Here is a 17,342-nt window from a genome sequence, read left to right as displayed (position 1 = left end):
AGTTTGTATCGGAATAGTGGAAAGTAAGGCTTTCTTCGCTCTTACTAGGCCAAGGAGAGTTATAGGATTTATTGAGCGCTTTTTCAAAACAAAAGCGTGCTCTACAACGTACTCAATAGTCTTTGGATATGTAGGGCATCTTAATTAATTTGACAAAGATGATGATGAAGATACATGGCATAACAGAAATCATGATCCACTAGCCAGTCAAAAAGCTTTGAATAAAAACACACATTGCTCAACTTTTATAAGTTCTATAATATGATCTCGAACTGGAAGATGTTCGCAAAAGCACGAAAAGATATACATATACATTTACATATTTTCCCCTAGAACATCCCTTTAAGGAACAGTGGATACTTCTCTCATGTCAATGTATAGTATAGTCCTATTAAATTTTTAACTAAATGTTCAGTTATCCATGGCTGGATAACTGACAAATGTCGCTAGCATTTTGTAAGGGGATAGTCACCACTGAAAATGTTTTCTGATGATCACGCCAGGATTTGGATTCGTCGTCATAGGCGGACATATCATCCTCTGCTCCACTGTGGCCTCCATTAATTAAGATATATACCCATAGAAAAAAATCCAGCGCGGCGTTGTCAAAATGCCGCTATTGGCTCATAACAGCGTATCAACGCACAGATGTCATTAACCACAAGTGTTTATAAACCAATAACAGTTTTTTGTGAACGAAACGTTCGAAACTGCACATCCGTTCATATTCTGACAACATGTAATGAAAAGTTTTTTTTTAAGTGCGAAAAGTTTTTGTTTGCTGCTGAGAATGAAACCTGTGTACCATCCATCCCATGCTGGCGTATTTACAGGGGCCTTATCACATTGCATCACATTTACTTATGTATATAAAGGGTGATTTTTAGCGATTACCTTTTTGGCAACACTGTCAAATATCTTCAGTTTGGTCTATAATTTAACCATGAATCGTCTTACAAACGAACAACGCTTTCAAATTATTGAATTTTATTTTCAAAATCCAAAATCCTAAATTTTCCTGTTAAGAAAGAAGATCAGTCAGAAGGATTGCAAGAGCTACCAATGCATCCAGAAAAAGTCACAGTTGGTGCGGTTTATAGTGGCATCTTCTTCTGGTACTCCTTCTTCTAGTTATTCTTCTTCTGGTACTTCCTCAGAGATGATGGGAATCGTAACTGTGAATGGTGAACAATACCGTGAGATGATATCCAACTTTTTTTTGCCCAAATTGCAAGAGCTTGACTTGCATGATATGTGGTTACAACAAGTAAGAGCGTGCTTAGATTGGCCGGGCCGAATCTTATATACCCTCCACCATGGTCGCATCTGTCGAGTTCTTTGCGCAGTATCTGTTTTTAGGCAAACAAAGTATAATGAGTAAGGACGGACGAGCAGCTATATCAAGTTATAGTCCGATTCGGGGCTCAAGAAGCGAAATCGGGAGATCTGTTTATATGGGAGCTGTATCAAGCTATTGATCGATTCCGACCATATTGCACACGTATGTTGAAAGCCATGGGAGGAGCCGTTGTACAAAATCTGTGTCACATCGGATGAGAATTGCGCTCTCTACAAGTTCAAGAAGTCAAAACCCTAGATCGGTTTAAATGACAGCTATATCAGGATATAGACCGATTTGAACCATACTTCGCATAGTTGTTGGAAGTGATATCAGAACACTATGTGCGAAATTTCAGTCAAATCGAACGAGAATTGCGCCCTCTAGAGGCTCAAGAAGTCAAGACCCAAGATCGGTTTAAATGATGGCTATATCAGGTTATAGACCGATTTGAACCTTACTTCGCATAGTTGTTGGAAGTGATATCAGAACACTATGTGCGAAATTTCAGTCAAATCGGACGAGAATTGCGCCCTCTAGAGGCTCAAGAAGTCAAGACCCAAGATCAAATCGGATGAGAATTGCGCCCTCTAGAGGCTCAAGAAGTCAAGACCCACGATCGGTTTAAATGACAGCTATATCAGGTTATAGACCGATTTGAACCATACTTAGCACAGTTGTTGGAAGTGATATCAAAACACTATGTGCAAAATTTCAGTCAAATCGGACGAGAATTGCGCCCTCTAGAGGCTCAAGAAGTCAAAACCCAAGATCGGTTTGCATGGCAGCTATATCAAAACATTGACCGATTTGGCCTATTTACAATCCCAACCGACCTACACTAATAGAAAGTATTCGTGCAAAATTTTAAGCGGCTAGCTGTACTCCTTCAAAAGTTAGCATGGTTTCGACAGACAGACGGACAGACGGGCGGACATGGCTAGTTCGACTTCAAATGTCACGACGATCAAGAATATATATAATTTATGAGGTCTTAGACGCATATTTCGAGGTGTTACATACAGAATGACGAAATTAGTATATCCCCATTCTATGGTGGAGGGTATAAAAAGACGGTGTCACTTGCCACACAGCACGCGTAACAATGGACTTATTGGAAGGCGAGTTCGGTGAAAATTTTATTTCACGTCCGGAACCGGTCAATTGGCCGCCTCGAAACATTTCGGGGCAACGCAGTCCGAGTTAAGAGGTTGGGCAACGAACGTGCATGTACAACTGTGAATCGATCGATTGGATGACGAAAGTCCTATGAGGTATCCGGCTCGTGAAAAGACTAGGCTATTACTGAGAGGAAGTTGGAAGGAGATTGGTAGGACTATCGGTATCACTACGGGTCATGTTGGACTACAGGCGCACATCTGCAGAATGCCCGGCCTTCGTATAGGCTTGCCAGGAGATCGAGATTAGACGTAGTTCTCAAAAAAAAAAATCTGTTTTTATTAACAAACAAGTAAAAGCGTGCTAAGTTCGGCCGGGCCGAATCTTGGGAACCCACCACCATGGATTCTTCTAAAAATTTATAGAAATTAATTCAAGTTGGGGAGCACAATATTATTCTACATACCAAACTTCTGTCAAACTGGCAAAAATTAAAGCTTTCTAAGAACCGAACAAGACTTTACAGATTCCGGCACTAGGATGCGGATATTATCGCAGACTTGCACGGGATTGCAAGGAATTCCCGACTTAGATCTCTTCGGGGATACTTTTTGGATTTAATGCACACATCAAGCCGATTACCGGCGCACCCTCTTTTCAACCTAATCTCAATTTACCGACTTGTTTTAAAATGAAATTTTGTTTAGACCAAAATGGGCTTCTTTAATCACTATTTATTAATTTTTGACACTTCCTTTATCTCTCATTTTTCAGATCCCCTTCCGAACGATCTGGTAAAGGTTGCTGTGGTCAATGGTTTGCCGGTCCTCCGCTACGTGCCTTAATAGCTGTGGTCGCCCTTGGCGGTGTTGCCTGTGCATTGGGTGGTGCTGCTCTTGGTGCCACCGGCTTAGCAGGACCTCCAAGTTCACATTTTACCGCTGCTCTACTTATGATTGGTAAGTCTGAGAAAAATTCAAAGACAAACAAAAAACACGAAACACTCATTACATCATACAAATTATCAGCGAGGAAATTACGCATCATTAGTTTGAGTAGCTTATTAATTTTGTTGTCATATTGTCGTAGTGGCGGTGACGACAACGATGATGACACCAATTTAATGTTACTGTTACAGAAATTTCTTGTTTATTTATTTGTGTATTTTGGCATTTATTCAACGGTAATGTTTATTTAATTTGAGTTTAACCTATAGGCAAGAGTGAGTGAAAGGGTTATCAAAAAGGAAAAACACATTACCCCACCAAAGAAAACCAAAAGATTCTAAAGATTACTTTCAACAACATTTTCTAACAAAATTTTGTCTGACCATATTATCTGCCATAATTTGCTCTGACCATATGGCCTGCTATAATTTGCTCTAATCATAATTTTTGTATGCTTTGCATGCATACCCCTTTGATGAAAATTACCATTGGCAGTGTCTCTTTCGGTTGTTACACACATAAATTGCTTTGAACTATTTTTTGTTTGCTGTGCTATATTTTGTTATGTTTTGTGTGTGTTTCTTTTTTTATACCCAGCACCGTAGGATAGGGGGTATATTCATTAAGTCATTCCGTTTGCAACACATCGAAATATCAATTTCCGACCCTATAAAGTTTTATAATCAAATTTGTTTTCTTGATCAGCGTAGAAATCTAAGACGATCTAACCATGCCCATCCATCTGCCGTCTGTCTGTTGAAATCACGCCACAGTCGTTAAAAATAGAAATAATGAGATGAAACTTTGCACAGATTCTTTATTTGTCCATAAGCAGATTAAGTTCGAAGATGGGCTATATCGGACTATATGTTGATATAGCCCCCATATAGACCGATCAGCCGATTTAGGGTCTTAGGCCCATTAAAGCCACATTAATTATCCGATTTTGCTGAAATTTGGGTCAGTGAGTTATGTTAGGCCCTTGGACACCCTTCCTCAATTTGGCCCAGATCGGTTCAGATTTGGATATAGCTGCCATATAGACCGATCCGCCGATTTAGGGTCTTAGGCCTATAAATCCCGCATTTATTATCCGATTTTGCTGAAATTTGGGAGAGTGAGTTGTGTTAGGCCCTTCGACATTCTTTTTCAATTTGCGTCAGATCGGTCCGGATTTGGATATAGCTGCCATATAGACCGATACGCCGATTTAGGGTCTTAGGCCCATAAAAGCCACATTTATTATCCGATTTTGCTAAAATTTGGGACAGAGAAATGTGTTATGGCCTTCGAAATCCTTCTTCAATTTGGCCCAGATCTGTTCAGGTTTGGATATAGCTGCCATATAGACCGACCCGCCGATTTAGGGTCTTTGGCCTATAAAAGCCACATTTATTATCCGATTTTGCTGAAATTTGGGACAGTGAGTTATCTTAGACCTTTCGACATCCTTTGTCAATTTGGCCCAGATTGGTCCAGATTTGGATATAGCTGCCATATAGACCGATCCGCCGATTTAGGGTCTTAGGCCTATAAATCCCGCATTTATTATCCGATTTTGCTGAAATTTGGGACAGTGAGTTGTGTTAGACTCTCCGACATCCTTCTCCAATTTGGCTCAAATCGGTCTAGATTTGGATATAGCAGCCATATAGACCGATCCGCCGATTTAGGGTCTTAGGCCTATAAATCCCGCAATTATTATCCGATTTTGCTGAACTTTGGGATAGAGAGTTGTATTAGGCCCTTCGACATCCTTCGTCAATTTGGCTCAGATCGGTCCAGATTTGGATATAGCTGCCATATAGACCGATCCGTCGATTTAGGTCCTTTGGCCTATAAATCCCGCATTTATTATCCAATTTTTCTGAAATTTAGGACAGTGAGTTGAGTTAGGCCCTTCAACATCCTTCTTCAATTTGGCCCAGATCGGTTTAGATTTTGATATGGCTGCCATATAGACCGATCCGCCGATTTAGGGTCTTTGGCCTATAAATCCCGCATTTATTGTCCGATTTTGCATAAATTTAGAAGAGTGAGTTGTGTTAGGCCCTTCAACATCCTTCTTCAATTTGGCCCAGATCGGTCCAGATTTGCATATAGCTGCTATATAGACCGATCCGCCGGTTAACGGTCTTAGGCTTATAAATCCCCCATTTATTATCCGATTTTGCTGAAATTTGGGACAGTGAGTTAAGTTAAGCCCTTCGATATATATCTGCAATATGGCATAGATCCGTCCAGATTTGCATACAGCTGTCATATAGACCGATCTCTCGATTTAAGGTTTTGGGCCCACAAAAGGTGTAATTATAGTCCGATGTCGCCGAAATTTGGGACAGTGAGTTATGTTCGGCCCTTTATCATCCTATTTCAATTTGGTCTAGATTAGTCCAGATTTGAATATAGCTGTCATATAGACCGATCTCTCGATTTAAGGTTTTTAGCCCATAAAAGGCGCATTTATTGCCCGATGTCGCCCAAATTTGGGACAGTGGGATAAGTAAGGCCCTTCGACGTTTTTCTGCAACTTGGCTCAAATCGGTCCAGATTTGGATATAGCTGCGATATAGACCGATCTCTCGATTTAAAGTCTTGGCCCTATAGAGGTCGCATTTATAATCCGATTTCACTGAATTTTGAAACCCTGACTTATGTTAGACTTTTCGACATCCTTGCGGTATATGGTTCAGATTGGTTTTTTTTTTTTGATATAGCTACTAAAAACACCAATATTTTCTAATACACAATTGAACAATGACTTGTACTAGTATTTGGTCCAAATCGGCACATATTTCAATATACCTGCTACGGGGCATAAGGTATGCATTTTTCATCGGGTTTTGAAGAAAGGTGGTTTACATATTTATACCCAAGGTGGTGGGTATCCAAAGTTCGGCCCGGCCGTACTTAATGCCTTTTTACTTGTTCAATTTGTCATAGTAAATTGTAACTATGATTACTGTTCAGTTTGTTTGCGGTTATACCTTTTATGGAGGTTTTTTCTTTTTTTACCTCTTTTTTGTTGGCAAAACCCTACGTAAATCTAACGCAGCAGCGACAACGACGCCATCGTAAATATTGACCTAAATTAGACAACATCCGTAGCAATAGTAAAGTTACTGCTTCGACTTCTTTGTCTCTCTTTCTGAGTCTGCATTCATGGGGACAACATTGAAGTGTAAATCATTTGTTTGTTAGCGTTTTTTTTTTTTTTTTTCAAAAATAATGGGAATAATGGTATTTAATTTTTATTTTCTATTTCGTTTAACACAACATAGCTTTTTGCCCAAACAATGCGACATTTTATATAAACGATAATAACAGACATGTTGGCTATGGCTGGTAAAATATAAAATATTTTGTTTTAAATCGTTTTAAAAGGTGTGAAAAATGGCATAAAAAATTACTGTATGTCGTTAATATAGTTAATGGCTAAAGAGAAGGCAATATGGAATTGCATTGAACAAAGTCACAAGTGAACGGGCAGCAAAGCCATTGATAAAATGTTAAAGTTGACTTTTGAAATGGTGAAGGAAATTAAGCTCACTTCAAAATTACTTTAATCTTATATCAAGCTACCATAAATTTTCCTATTGCTGATGGCCTTTGAGTAAAGCTCCGTTAGGCTTTGTATCTAATAATTAGAAAAGAATTAATGATCTGAAGAAAACAGAAATACCTAGAAAGAGCTCATGTAAATAAACAGTTAAACTTAAGTACGAAATAATAATCGGTAAGGTAAGGCAAAAGTCAGGCGGTGCCGACTGTTTAATACCCTACACCTGCCCTATAAGTACAAAGTGTGACTATAGCTAGGTTAGGTTTCGTTTAAATGGCAGCCTGCCATCAGACTCACTTAGACGTTTTGGTCCATTGTGATACCACAGGAACAGAAGAAGGCAGATGCCTTCTAGTTCCTTCCGTTGAACTATCCAGATCGCTTTAAAAAGCCCAATAGCTTGCGAATGTTCACATCCGCTAAATCAAACAGGTTCTCAAAGAAATGAGCACCTAAAGTGGAACTCTTTCTCACTGCTAGTGCGGGACACACACACACAGAGGGTGTTCTATAGTCTCTTCTTCTTCGATGTCCTCACAGCTTCTGCAAAAGTCGTTGCTGGCAACCTTCATTCCGTCAGCATGTTTTCCGATTAGACAGTGACCTGTCATGACAGACACAATGCCAGAGACGTCTTTTCTAGCCAATGATAGCAAAACTGTAGACCTCTTCAAGTCTAGATTAGGTCACATAGTTTTGAAATGCTCACAGCCCCCTCTTTGTGACTATCTATCATTTGTTGTCCATCGGGCCTGGTCCTGAAAACTTAGCTTACATGCCTCGCTAGAGGCATACCCACAGATTCCAGTATCCCTGAAATATGTAGGGTAGTTCCTAGTGTCGCAAGCTTATCCGCTTTACAATTCCCTGGTATATCTCTGTGGCCCGGCACCGAGAACAGGTGAATTTTGAACTGTTCAGCCATCTCGTTGAAAGATCTGCGACAGTCGAGGGCGGTTTTTGTGTGCAGAAATACGTTCTCCAGGGATTTAATGGCTGCCTGGCTTGCGGAGAAGATATTTATGCCAATCTTCGTTATGACATTCTATCTTAGCCATTCCTCCACTTCCTTCATTGCAAGGATCTCCGCTTGATGCACACTGCAATAGTCGGATAACTCTTTTCGATATGACCAGCTCTAGATCTTTAGAGTACACCCCAAAGCCCACCTGGTCGTTTAGTTTGGAACCATGCATATAGAAGTCGATGTAACTTCTGCTACCATAAATGTCGTGTTTCCATTCGTTTCTATCAGGAATAGTGGTACAGTACTTTTTTTTTGATCAAAAAGCGGCTCAGGTAGAATGTAATCCATACTGCCTGCAACATCGGTTATTGTATCAAGGATAACACATTGTCCGTAGCGGCCACATGACCAATGAGAAAGCTTCCTTAACCTCACGGCAGTGGTCGCTGCAATTTGTCTAGCCACAATGTCCAGAGGCATAAGATGTCGCATTAAATTCAGTGCATCGGATGGTGTCGTCCTCAGTGCGGCTGTGTGCCACAAACAAGCCATCCTTTGGATCCCGTTAAGTATTGAGCAGTAGTTGGACTTTTGAAGCTCCGTCCACCAGACCACAACACCATATAGCATTACAGGTCTGACAACTGCAGTATGGGTATATAATGCATGACACGCAGGGTCCTGTGCCATTTTCTCTTCATTTTCTTTTCCTAAGCATATGGTTAATGCTCTTTGGTCTTGTACTGGTCTTAGAATTGGATCAGTGTTTCGATCATCACATTGATAAAAGCCCCTTCGATGTTAATGCATACCGTCATCGAGAGATTCTTCTATTTTGTGTACAACCTTGTGAGAGGCGGTCTCCAGAGATCTCCCCTTCAGATAGGCATGCTGATTTCATCTGAGCTATTCGTTATCAGGGTGTCCTATATACGCTCCATGGTTTTGAGTAGAAAGGACTTACGGCTTATAAGTCTACAGGACTTTGGTGCGGTATAACTTTCCTTGCCCGGCTTGGGACAGGCATCTCTTTTGCCTCCTGCCAGCCGGAATATATGCAAGGCCCAGACACGCTGTGAATATAGTGGGACGCATAATAGTCCAACTCTCTCTCTGCTGTTATGGTCACTGTTCGATCGCTTAGAGGGCCCAATTATTATCCGTTTGTTATGGCTTTCAACACCCATAGCTAGTTTAAAATCGCCTAAATAACTTTAAATATGTGATATAAGGCGCAGAGTGGAGGCCAGCGTAGCGCTGAGGTTTGCATGTCCGCCTATGACGCTGAACGCCTGCGTTCGAATCCTGGCGAGACCATCAAAAAAGCGGTGGTTTCCTCTTCAACAACATTTGTGAGGTACTATGCGATGTAAAACTACTCTCCAAAGAGGTGTCGCCGTACGGACTCGGCTATAAAGAGGAGGCCCCTTATTATTGAGAATATGTGAGAAGTTTGCTCCTGTTCCTTAGTGGTTTGTTCATGGAAAAAATTTGCACGAGTTGCACGTTAGATTCGCACGAGTAGAACTTTTTTTTTTATTTTTTTAGCCATTAGCAATATTAGAACCAACATTTATAAATTTCAAATACTTTTTACTCTCTATTATTATTTTCTGCTTGCTGGCTAATGAAATCTCCTTTATGTCTTCGCAACCGATTTTTACTTGCCTTTATTGGATTCTACTATGCAAAATCATTCAATTTAAAATCAATTTAAAACCAAACGAATGATGCCTTAAACAAAAATAGATATTTCATTTGAATAGACCATAAAAAAACAAAGTCTTATATGGGACCAATTAAGCCAGAGGCTTGTAAAGAAAGTGGTAGGGTGAAGAATTGAATAATTTTAACTTTCAACTTCACAAATCAAAATCAAAACTCTTGAAAGAATGATGGAATGAATGGTCGATAATCGGCAAATCATAAATACCAAAAAAAAAAAAAAATAAAACAAAGCAATCCATAGAATGAATAAATGATTCATTGGTAGCTTGGCGTAGCCATCTACCATTCGCAAGAGCTTCAGGTTAATGTGAAAAAAGACACAAAAAATAAACACCTACCAAACTGTGAAAGAGAAAGTCCCATGGATAGTATAAAACTGAAATGCCATACAATTTGTCGTCATCATCATCATCATCGCTGCTATCACGTGTATAGTGTGTGTGCGTGTGTGGCCCGGGGGGATTTTTAAACAAACACATAAAAGTCACCATTTCGTTCGTTGTATGGCCAACGCAATTTCTTCTCGCATAGTCGAGAGAGCTGTTTTGGCGAACTGTATTGAAACGTTCTCAAGCGTTACCATTTCTACGCCCACTAAATGGGTTAATTTTTCAATTATTTCATACTTCCATTGTCTAATGACATTGCGGAGGCTATTCTCTGCCATTATGCCAAAGATGGTAGTCTTGATAGAAGCTAAAGAAAGAAATCTTTAAAAAACAAAGCATGAAGAATTTATTAAAAATGACATTGCAAAACATCTACAAAGACGCTTTCCTGTATAAAAAAAAAAACACAAAGATTTAACAATTTTTTATTGTTCTTTGGTCATTATTAGATGACATTGCGGAAGGCGGATAAGTTCTAAAAGTGTTCTTATAATTTCCATTAAGCTGAAAGAATGAAAACACAAACACTAGTCGTGTCATGTTGGCTTTAAGAGGTCATTTTTTTCTGGTCTTAAAGTGCTATTGGCACACTGGGTGCGCTTTAGTACCCACCACCAACAAATGGGGGGATTGTCACTTCGTTTGCAACACATCGAAATATAAGTCAGGGACTTTGCGCTATTAAGTCAGGGATTTTGTGCTATTACCAAAAACCCGAAATTGTTTTTCATTCCACGGTTCAGGTCCGGTAGTGCTTCTCCACCTAGGTGCCGGAGACATAGGAAATCCTGCGTTTTGAAAACGAAAATTAGATTTGAAATAGGTAAAAATGTGCCAAGTTTGGCCGGGCCGAATCTTGGAAACACGCCACCATGGATTCTGCTAAAATATGGGAGCTACATCTGGTTGTTGACCGATTTGGACCTCGGCACAGTTGTGGAGAGTCATAACAGAACACTATATTCAAAATTTCAGCCAAATCGGTAAAAGCGTGTTAAGTTCGACCGGGCCGAATCTTGGAAACACGCCATTATGAATTCTGCTAAAATATGGGAGCAATTTCTGGTTATTGACCGATTTGGACCTCTGCACAGTTGTGGAGAGTCATAACATAACACTATGTACAAAATTTCAGCCAATCGGACAAAAATTACGGCTTCCAAGGACTCAAGAAGTCACATCGGGAAATCGGTTTATATAGGAGCTATATCAGGTTATAGACCGATTTAGACCGTTCAGTTGTTGTAAACCACAAACGAACACTACCTGCAAAATTTCAGCTTCGAGGGGCTCAAGAAGTCAAATCAGGAGATCGGGTTATATGGGTGCTTAATCCAACTCTGAACCGATATGGCCCATTTGCAATCCCCAACGACCTACATTATTATTAATTTTCTGTGCAAAATTTCAAACGGCTAGATTTACGCGTTCGACCGCTATCGTGATTTCGACAGACGGACGGACATGGCTAGAATGTTGAGACAATCACGAAAATACATACCTTACTAGCTGACCCGGGCCCGCTCCGCTTCGCCTTCTTTTACTTTATATGGAACAAAAGTTTCCTTGGAATATTTATTTTCGACAATTATAGAGCTTTTAGTGAAATACCTTGCTACGGAAATAGTATGTCGCTTGACTAACAGTTTAACAATATAAGTGCCTTTATCTGAATCCCGTGAACTTTATTGGTCTACGAATTTAAGTTAGGATGTACGGTGTACTCCATTCTTAAAATACTTTATTTCAGCCCGATATTCTCATGATGTCTGATTTAGGGGTGTTTTCGAGGGTGAGCGGGGAATACTTCTAAGGGGTAAGGATCCGAACGAGCTATACAAAAGTGCCGGTTGGGTCTTGCATATGGCATATGTCTAGGCTAGACCCAGAGGTCTCAATGTTAACCCAGAGAAGACTGAAATATGCCTGTTCACGAGGAATACGAAGGTGGGCCATTTTAACGCACCACATTTCCTCAATAAGACGATTTCGATATCTGTCAAGGTCAAATACTTTGGTGTGATCTTGGACAGGAAACTGAATTGGAAGTGTCACATTCAGGTGCGTACTGAGAAGGTTCACAGATGTTGGGCAAAATGTGGACGCGCTGTAGGCTCGAAATAGAGGCTGAATCCGAGGATAGTCCACCGGCTCTACAGGAGCGTGGTTAGACCAATACTTACTTCCGCCTCAGTAGTTTGGTGAACTGCTGTGGAGAAAAAGTGCCACATATGGACCATACAACAGGTTCAGACAACATGTTGTCTTGGTATAGGCGGAGCGACTAGGACACTGGAGACTTTTCTAGATATCCGACCCATTGACATACAGATTAAGTGTGAGGCACCCACTGCGGCTATGAGACTTAAGGCGATGGGATTGAGGAAGGGAGCAGCTCATATCATCGCGGTATAAACGATAGGAAACCTGGAAGGAAGGGAAGACGTTTCCGATCGGATACCTGAGAGGAACCTTAAGGTCGAGTGCGAGGCCCTGCTGCCATCGGCACAGTCTTGGATTGACGGAACCCTAGTATTGTCATCTGGAAGATCATGTTACACGGATGGATCAAAGCAAGAGGACAGAGTGGGCCCGGGGGGTTTATATTGAGAACCCAGGGACTGAGATCTGTTTTAGACTGCCTGACCATAATACGGTCCTGCAGGCGGAGATCCGGGTGATCACGGAATGCGTCGAGTGCCACGAGGGTAAGGTCACGAACAGTCTTGCAGTGTAAGAAGGAGATTAACGCTTTCTCTGAGGATGGCCAAATCTGCATCGTTTGGGTGCCGGGCCATAACGGAGTAAGGGGAAATGAAAGGGCAGACGATTTGGCGGTGAAGGCCAGAGGACTGCCGTCAATAAACTTGGTTACCCCAAAGCCTTTCGGGTCGACGCAGTTCGAGTTAAGGGAATGGGCGATGAATGCGCATGCATCATTGTGGAACAGCGAAACGGTCGGTAGGACGGCGAAAATTCTATGGGAGAATTCAGATCGTGAGAAGATGAGGCTATTACTGAAATGAAGTAAGAAGGAGGTCAGTATAGCTATTGGTATCACAACGGGACACATAGGACTACGAGCTCACTTATGGAAAAGCGGTGCGGCAAGTGATAGCATGTGTAGGGCATGCGGGGAAGATGATGAGACGTTGGAGCATTTCCTTTGTCATTGCCCGGCTTTCGTGTTCAACAGATACCGGTACTTAGGTGGAGACAAAATATCAGACATGAACCAACATAGGGGAGTGGTATTGAAAACAATTAAGGATTTTGTAAGTAGCACGGAATTCCTTACTTAACTTAAAATTTTCTTTTTAGAGGTTACCTTATAGTTTTTAGAGCGCATCACAAGCCGATTACTGGCTTAGGTGTATGTCCGTAGTGGCATGGGGCGGATTAATTTCTGCACCCTCTTTTCAGCCTAACCTACTCAAAATTTCAAAAAGAAAAAACAAGTTGAAAACCAGAGAAGAATTTGTAGACCTCAAGCTAACTTTATTGTATAGACATTTTTTACCACTATCCGGCAAAAAATGGTAATCGGACTACAAACGAAGATTTGGCAGCTGGAAAGTCGCATCATTTTCTTGACGCACCTATTTTGCGTCATATCGAAAGCTGATCTTTTTACAGGATATCCTCATATACTCAGGATCAGGTTGTGAACCGATTTAAACCATACTTTGTACAGTTGTTGGAAATCATGACAAAACACGTCCTGCACAATTTCAGCCAAATCGGTTAGTAATTGTGCCCTCTAGAGGATCAAGAAATCTAAACCCCAGATCGGCTTATATGACAGCTATATCAGGTTATGAACCGATTTCCACCATGCTTAGCACAGTTGTTAAAACTCATACCGAAACACTTCATGTCAAATTTCAGCCAAATCGGATAAGAATTGTGCCCTCTAGCGGCTCAAGAAGTCAAGACCCCAGATCGGTTTATATGACAGCTATATCAGGTTATGAACCGATTTCCACCTTGCTTAGCACAGTTGTTAGAACTCATATCGAAACAGTTCGTGCCAAATTTCAGCCAAATCGGATAAGAATTGCGCCCTCTAGAGGATCAAGAAGTCAAGACCCCAGACGGTTTATATGACAGCTATTTGAGGTTGTGAACAGATTTAAACCATACGTTGCAAAGTTGTTGGAAATCATAACAAAACACGTTCTGCTAAATTTCAGCCAAATTGGATAAGAATTGCGCCCTCTAGAGGATCAAGAAGTCAAGTCCCCAAATCGGTTTATATGACAGCTATATCAGGTTATGAACCGATTTCCATCATACATAGCACAGTTGTTAGAACTCATACCGAAACACTTCATGTCAAATTTCAGCCAAATCGGATAAGAATTGCGCCCTCTAGAGGATCAAGAAGTCAAGACCCCAGATCGGTTTATATGACAGCTATATCAGGCTATGAACGGATTTCCACCATGCTTAGCACAGTTGTTAAAACTCATACCGAAACACTTCATGCCAAATTTCAGCCAAATCGGATAAGAATTGTGCCCTCTAGCGGCTCAAGAAGTCAAGACCCCAGACGGTTTATATGACAGCTATTTGAGGTTGTGAACAGATTTAAACCATACGTTGCAAAGTTGTTGGAAATCATAACAAAACACATTCTGCTAAATTTCAGCCAAATTGGATAAGAATTGCGCCCTCTAGAGGATCAAGAAGTCAAGTCCCCAAATCGGTTTATATGACAGCTATATCAGGTTATGAACCGATTTCCACCTTGCTTAGCACAGTTGTTAGAACTCATACCGAAACAGTTCGTGCCAAATTTCAGCCAAATCGGATAAGAATTGCGCCCTCTAGAGGATCAAGAAGTCAAGACCCCAGACGGTTTATATGACAGCTATTTGAGGTTGTGAACAGATTTAAACCATACGTTGCAAAGTTGTTGGAAATCATAACAAAACACGTTCTGCTAAATTTCAGCCAAATTGGATAAGAATTGTGTCCTCTAGCGGCTCAAGAAGTCAAGACCCCAGATCGGTTTATATGACAGCTATATCAGGTTATGAACCGATTTCCACAATACTTATCACAGTTGTTAGAACTCATACCCAAACACTTCATGTCAAATTTCAGCCAAATCGGATAAGAATTGCGCCCTCTAGAGGATCAAGAAGTCAAGACCCCAGATCGGTTTATATGACAGCTATATCAGGCTATGAACGGATTTCCACCATGCTTAGCACAGTTGTTAAAACTCATACCGAAACACTTCATGCCAAATTTCAGCCAAATCGGATAAGAATTGTGCCCTCTAGCGGCTCAAGAAGTCAAGACCCCAGACGGTTTATATGACAGCTATTTGAGGTTGTGAACAGATTTAAACCATACGTTGCAAAGTTGTTGGAAATCATAACAAAACACGTTCTGCTAAATTTCAGCCAAATTGGATAAGAATTGCGCCCTCTAGAGGATCAAGAAGTCAAGTCCCCAAATCGGTTTATATGACAGCTATATCAGGTTATGAACCGATTTCCATCATACATAGCACAGTTGTTAGAACTCATACCGAAACACTTGCCAAATTTCAGCCAAATCGGATAAGAATTGCGCCCTCCAGATGATCAAGAAGTCTAGACCCCAGATAGGTTTATATGACAGCTATATCAAATATGGACCCTTTACAATACCAACCGACCTACACTGATAAGAAGTATCTGTGCAAAATTTTAAGCGGCTAGCTTTACTCCTTCGAATGTTAGCGTACTTTCGACAGACAGACGGACGGACGGACAAACGGACGGGCAGACGGACGGGCAGACGGACGGACGCACAAACGGACGGGCAGACGGACGGACATGAAATGTCATGTCGATCAAGAATATATATTCTCTATGGGGTCTTAGACGAATATTTCGAAGAGTTACAAGTATAAAAAGAGGGCCCCACATCAATCATCTAAAATTTGAATAGGGCTGCACTCATTGATATGAGTTTTCCTTTAAAGGAATGTTCGTGGGACAATTTGTCTGTTGTATGTGATTTTCCCTTTATTTCACAGGCTTATCAAATTCGTCACTTGCCGTGCTATTCTAAACCTAATGCAGCGATGGTCAGAGAAGAAGTGCTTCATACGAACCATCCAATACTGGACCTCATCGATATGTTTTTCCTAACATATATTAAGTGTTATTATATCGTTAGTGATCCAGAATTCTGCCAGGGCTTATAAGTAACATATTTGCTGCCACAATTCGGGGCAGCGGTGTGGAAGTCGATAATTAGATAAAGTGTTAATGTTAATGCTTCATCGTGTCCCTTTTTCAGCACTCTTGCATCCGACGTTGACAACTCTGGGGAAAAATTTATAATTTAAATTTTAATGACAAATAACGTATTTCATCGGCCCAGTTTTTGTGTTACCAAAGAATAAATGGCAGTTGAAATGATTCTGTAAAGAAACTTTGTTCCGCGTCGTCCATAAAAAAAACTCTTCCACTGTGTGTTTAAAACAGAATTCTTCTGAAATTTAATTTTTTTCCAGTTCTCATGAACTTAAAATTATGTAATTTTCACCGCTGTTAATGTTTAAAATGTTTATATTATTTAATTAGTTTTCTGACAGACTGACAGTAAGGTGGTAGCTCTACTGCTGCCACTGATGCTGACTGACTGCTTGTTCAATTGTAATTATGTTAACATGTTAAGGTTGTTCGCCGTGTTGACTCTACGCAAAGCCCTGTTTAAACTGTCTGTGTCGGTGTACTGGCTGACTGTAATTGTTTGCATGTTTACCATGTTGTTTAAACATCATGTTACACAGACTGAGCTGGTGTGCGTGTGCAAAGGTATTTATGTTTGTGTATGTGACAGAGTTTGGTATTAAAAATAATAAAAGAAAAATATATATATAAATACCTTTTACTGTTTTTTTTTTCAGCCATTAAATACCCACTTAATTACGCTTTTTTCAAAATAAAAACATGCACATGCATACATAGTTAAACTTTACAACAGGGCATACCTGTACATGTACACACAGAAATATTAACATGTTGCCACAACACACAATGTCACTTAAACTGACCGTCATTCTCGCGTTAAATGATGCATAATAACCATTTGCATGCATACATAAACATAGAACATACCATCTAGGCAGTGGTAGTAGTAGTAGTAGTAGTAGCTCCCGCACACGTGTGCGTAAATGAGTGCTCCGTTTTGCAGGGATGCGTATGATGTTTATGTGTTTGGTATTTGGTGTAGTAGATAAAGCCCAACACTCGTTGTTTTTGTGAATGCAGCTGTGACTAAACAA

At 40.5% G+C, this 17,342-nt stretch overlaps 1 protein-coding gene across 3 annotated transcripts in view; it reads left to right on the top strand.

Annotated features, from left to right (window-relative positions):
* The window catches only part of LOC106080903 (uncharacterized), a 562,885-nt gene that overhangs the window by 503,129 nt on the left and 42,414 nt on the right, over positions 1-17,342 (top strand). For all 3 annotated transcript variants that reach the window (XM_059369019.1, XM_059369021.1, XM_059369020.1), the window contains one exon: positions 3,233-3,417. In XM_059369019.1, coding sequence (XP_059225002.1) covers positions 3,233-3,417 — 185 coding nt within the window. The remainder of the gene's footprint in view (positions 1-3,232; positions 3,418-17,342) is intronic.

This window comes from Stomoxys calcitrans, chromosome 5, assembly GCF_963082655.1.
Source record: "Stomoxys calcitrans chromosome 5, idStoCalc2.1, whole genome shotgun sequence".
Classification (NCBI taxonomy): domain Eukaryota; kingdom Metazoa; phylum Arthropoda; class Insecta; order Diptera; family Muscidae; genus Stomoxys; species Stomoxys calcitrans.
The sequence above is the reverse complement of the archived record's forward strand: the minus strand, read 5'-3'. Positions and strand labels throughout refer to the sequence as shown.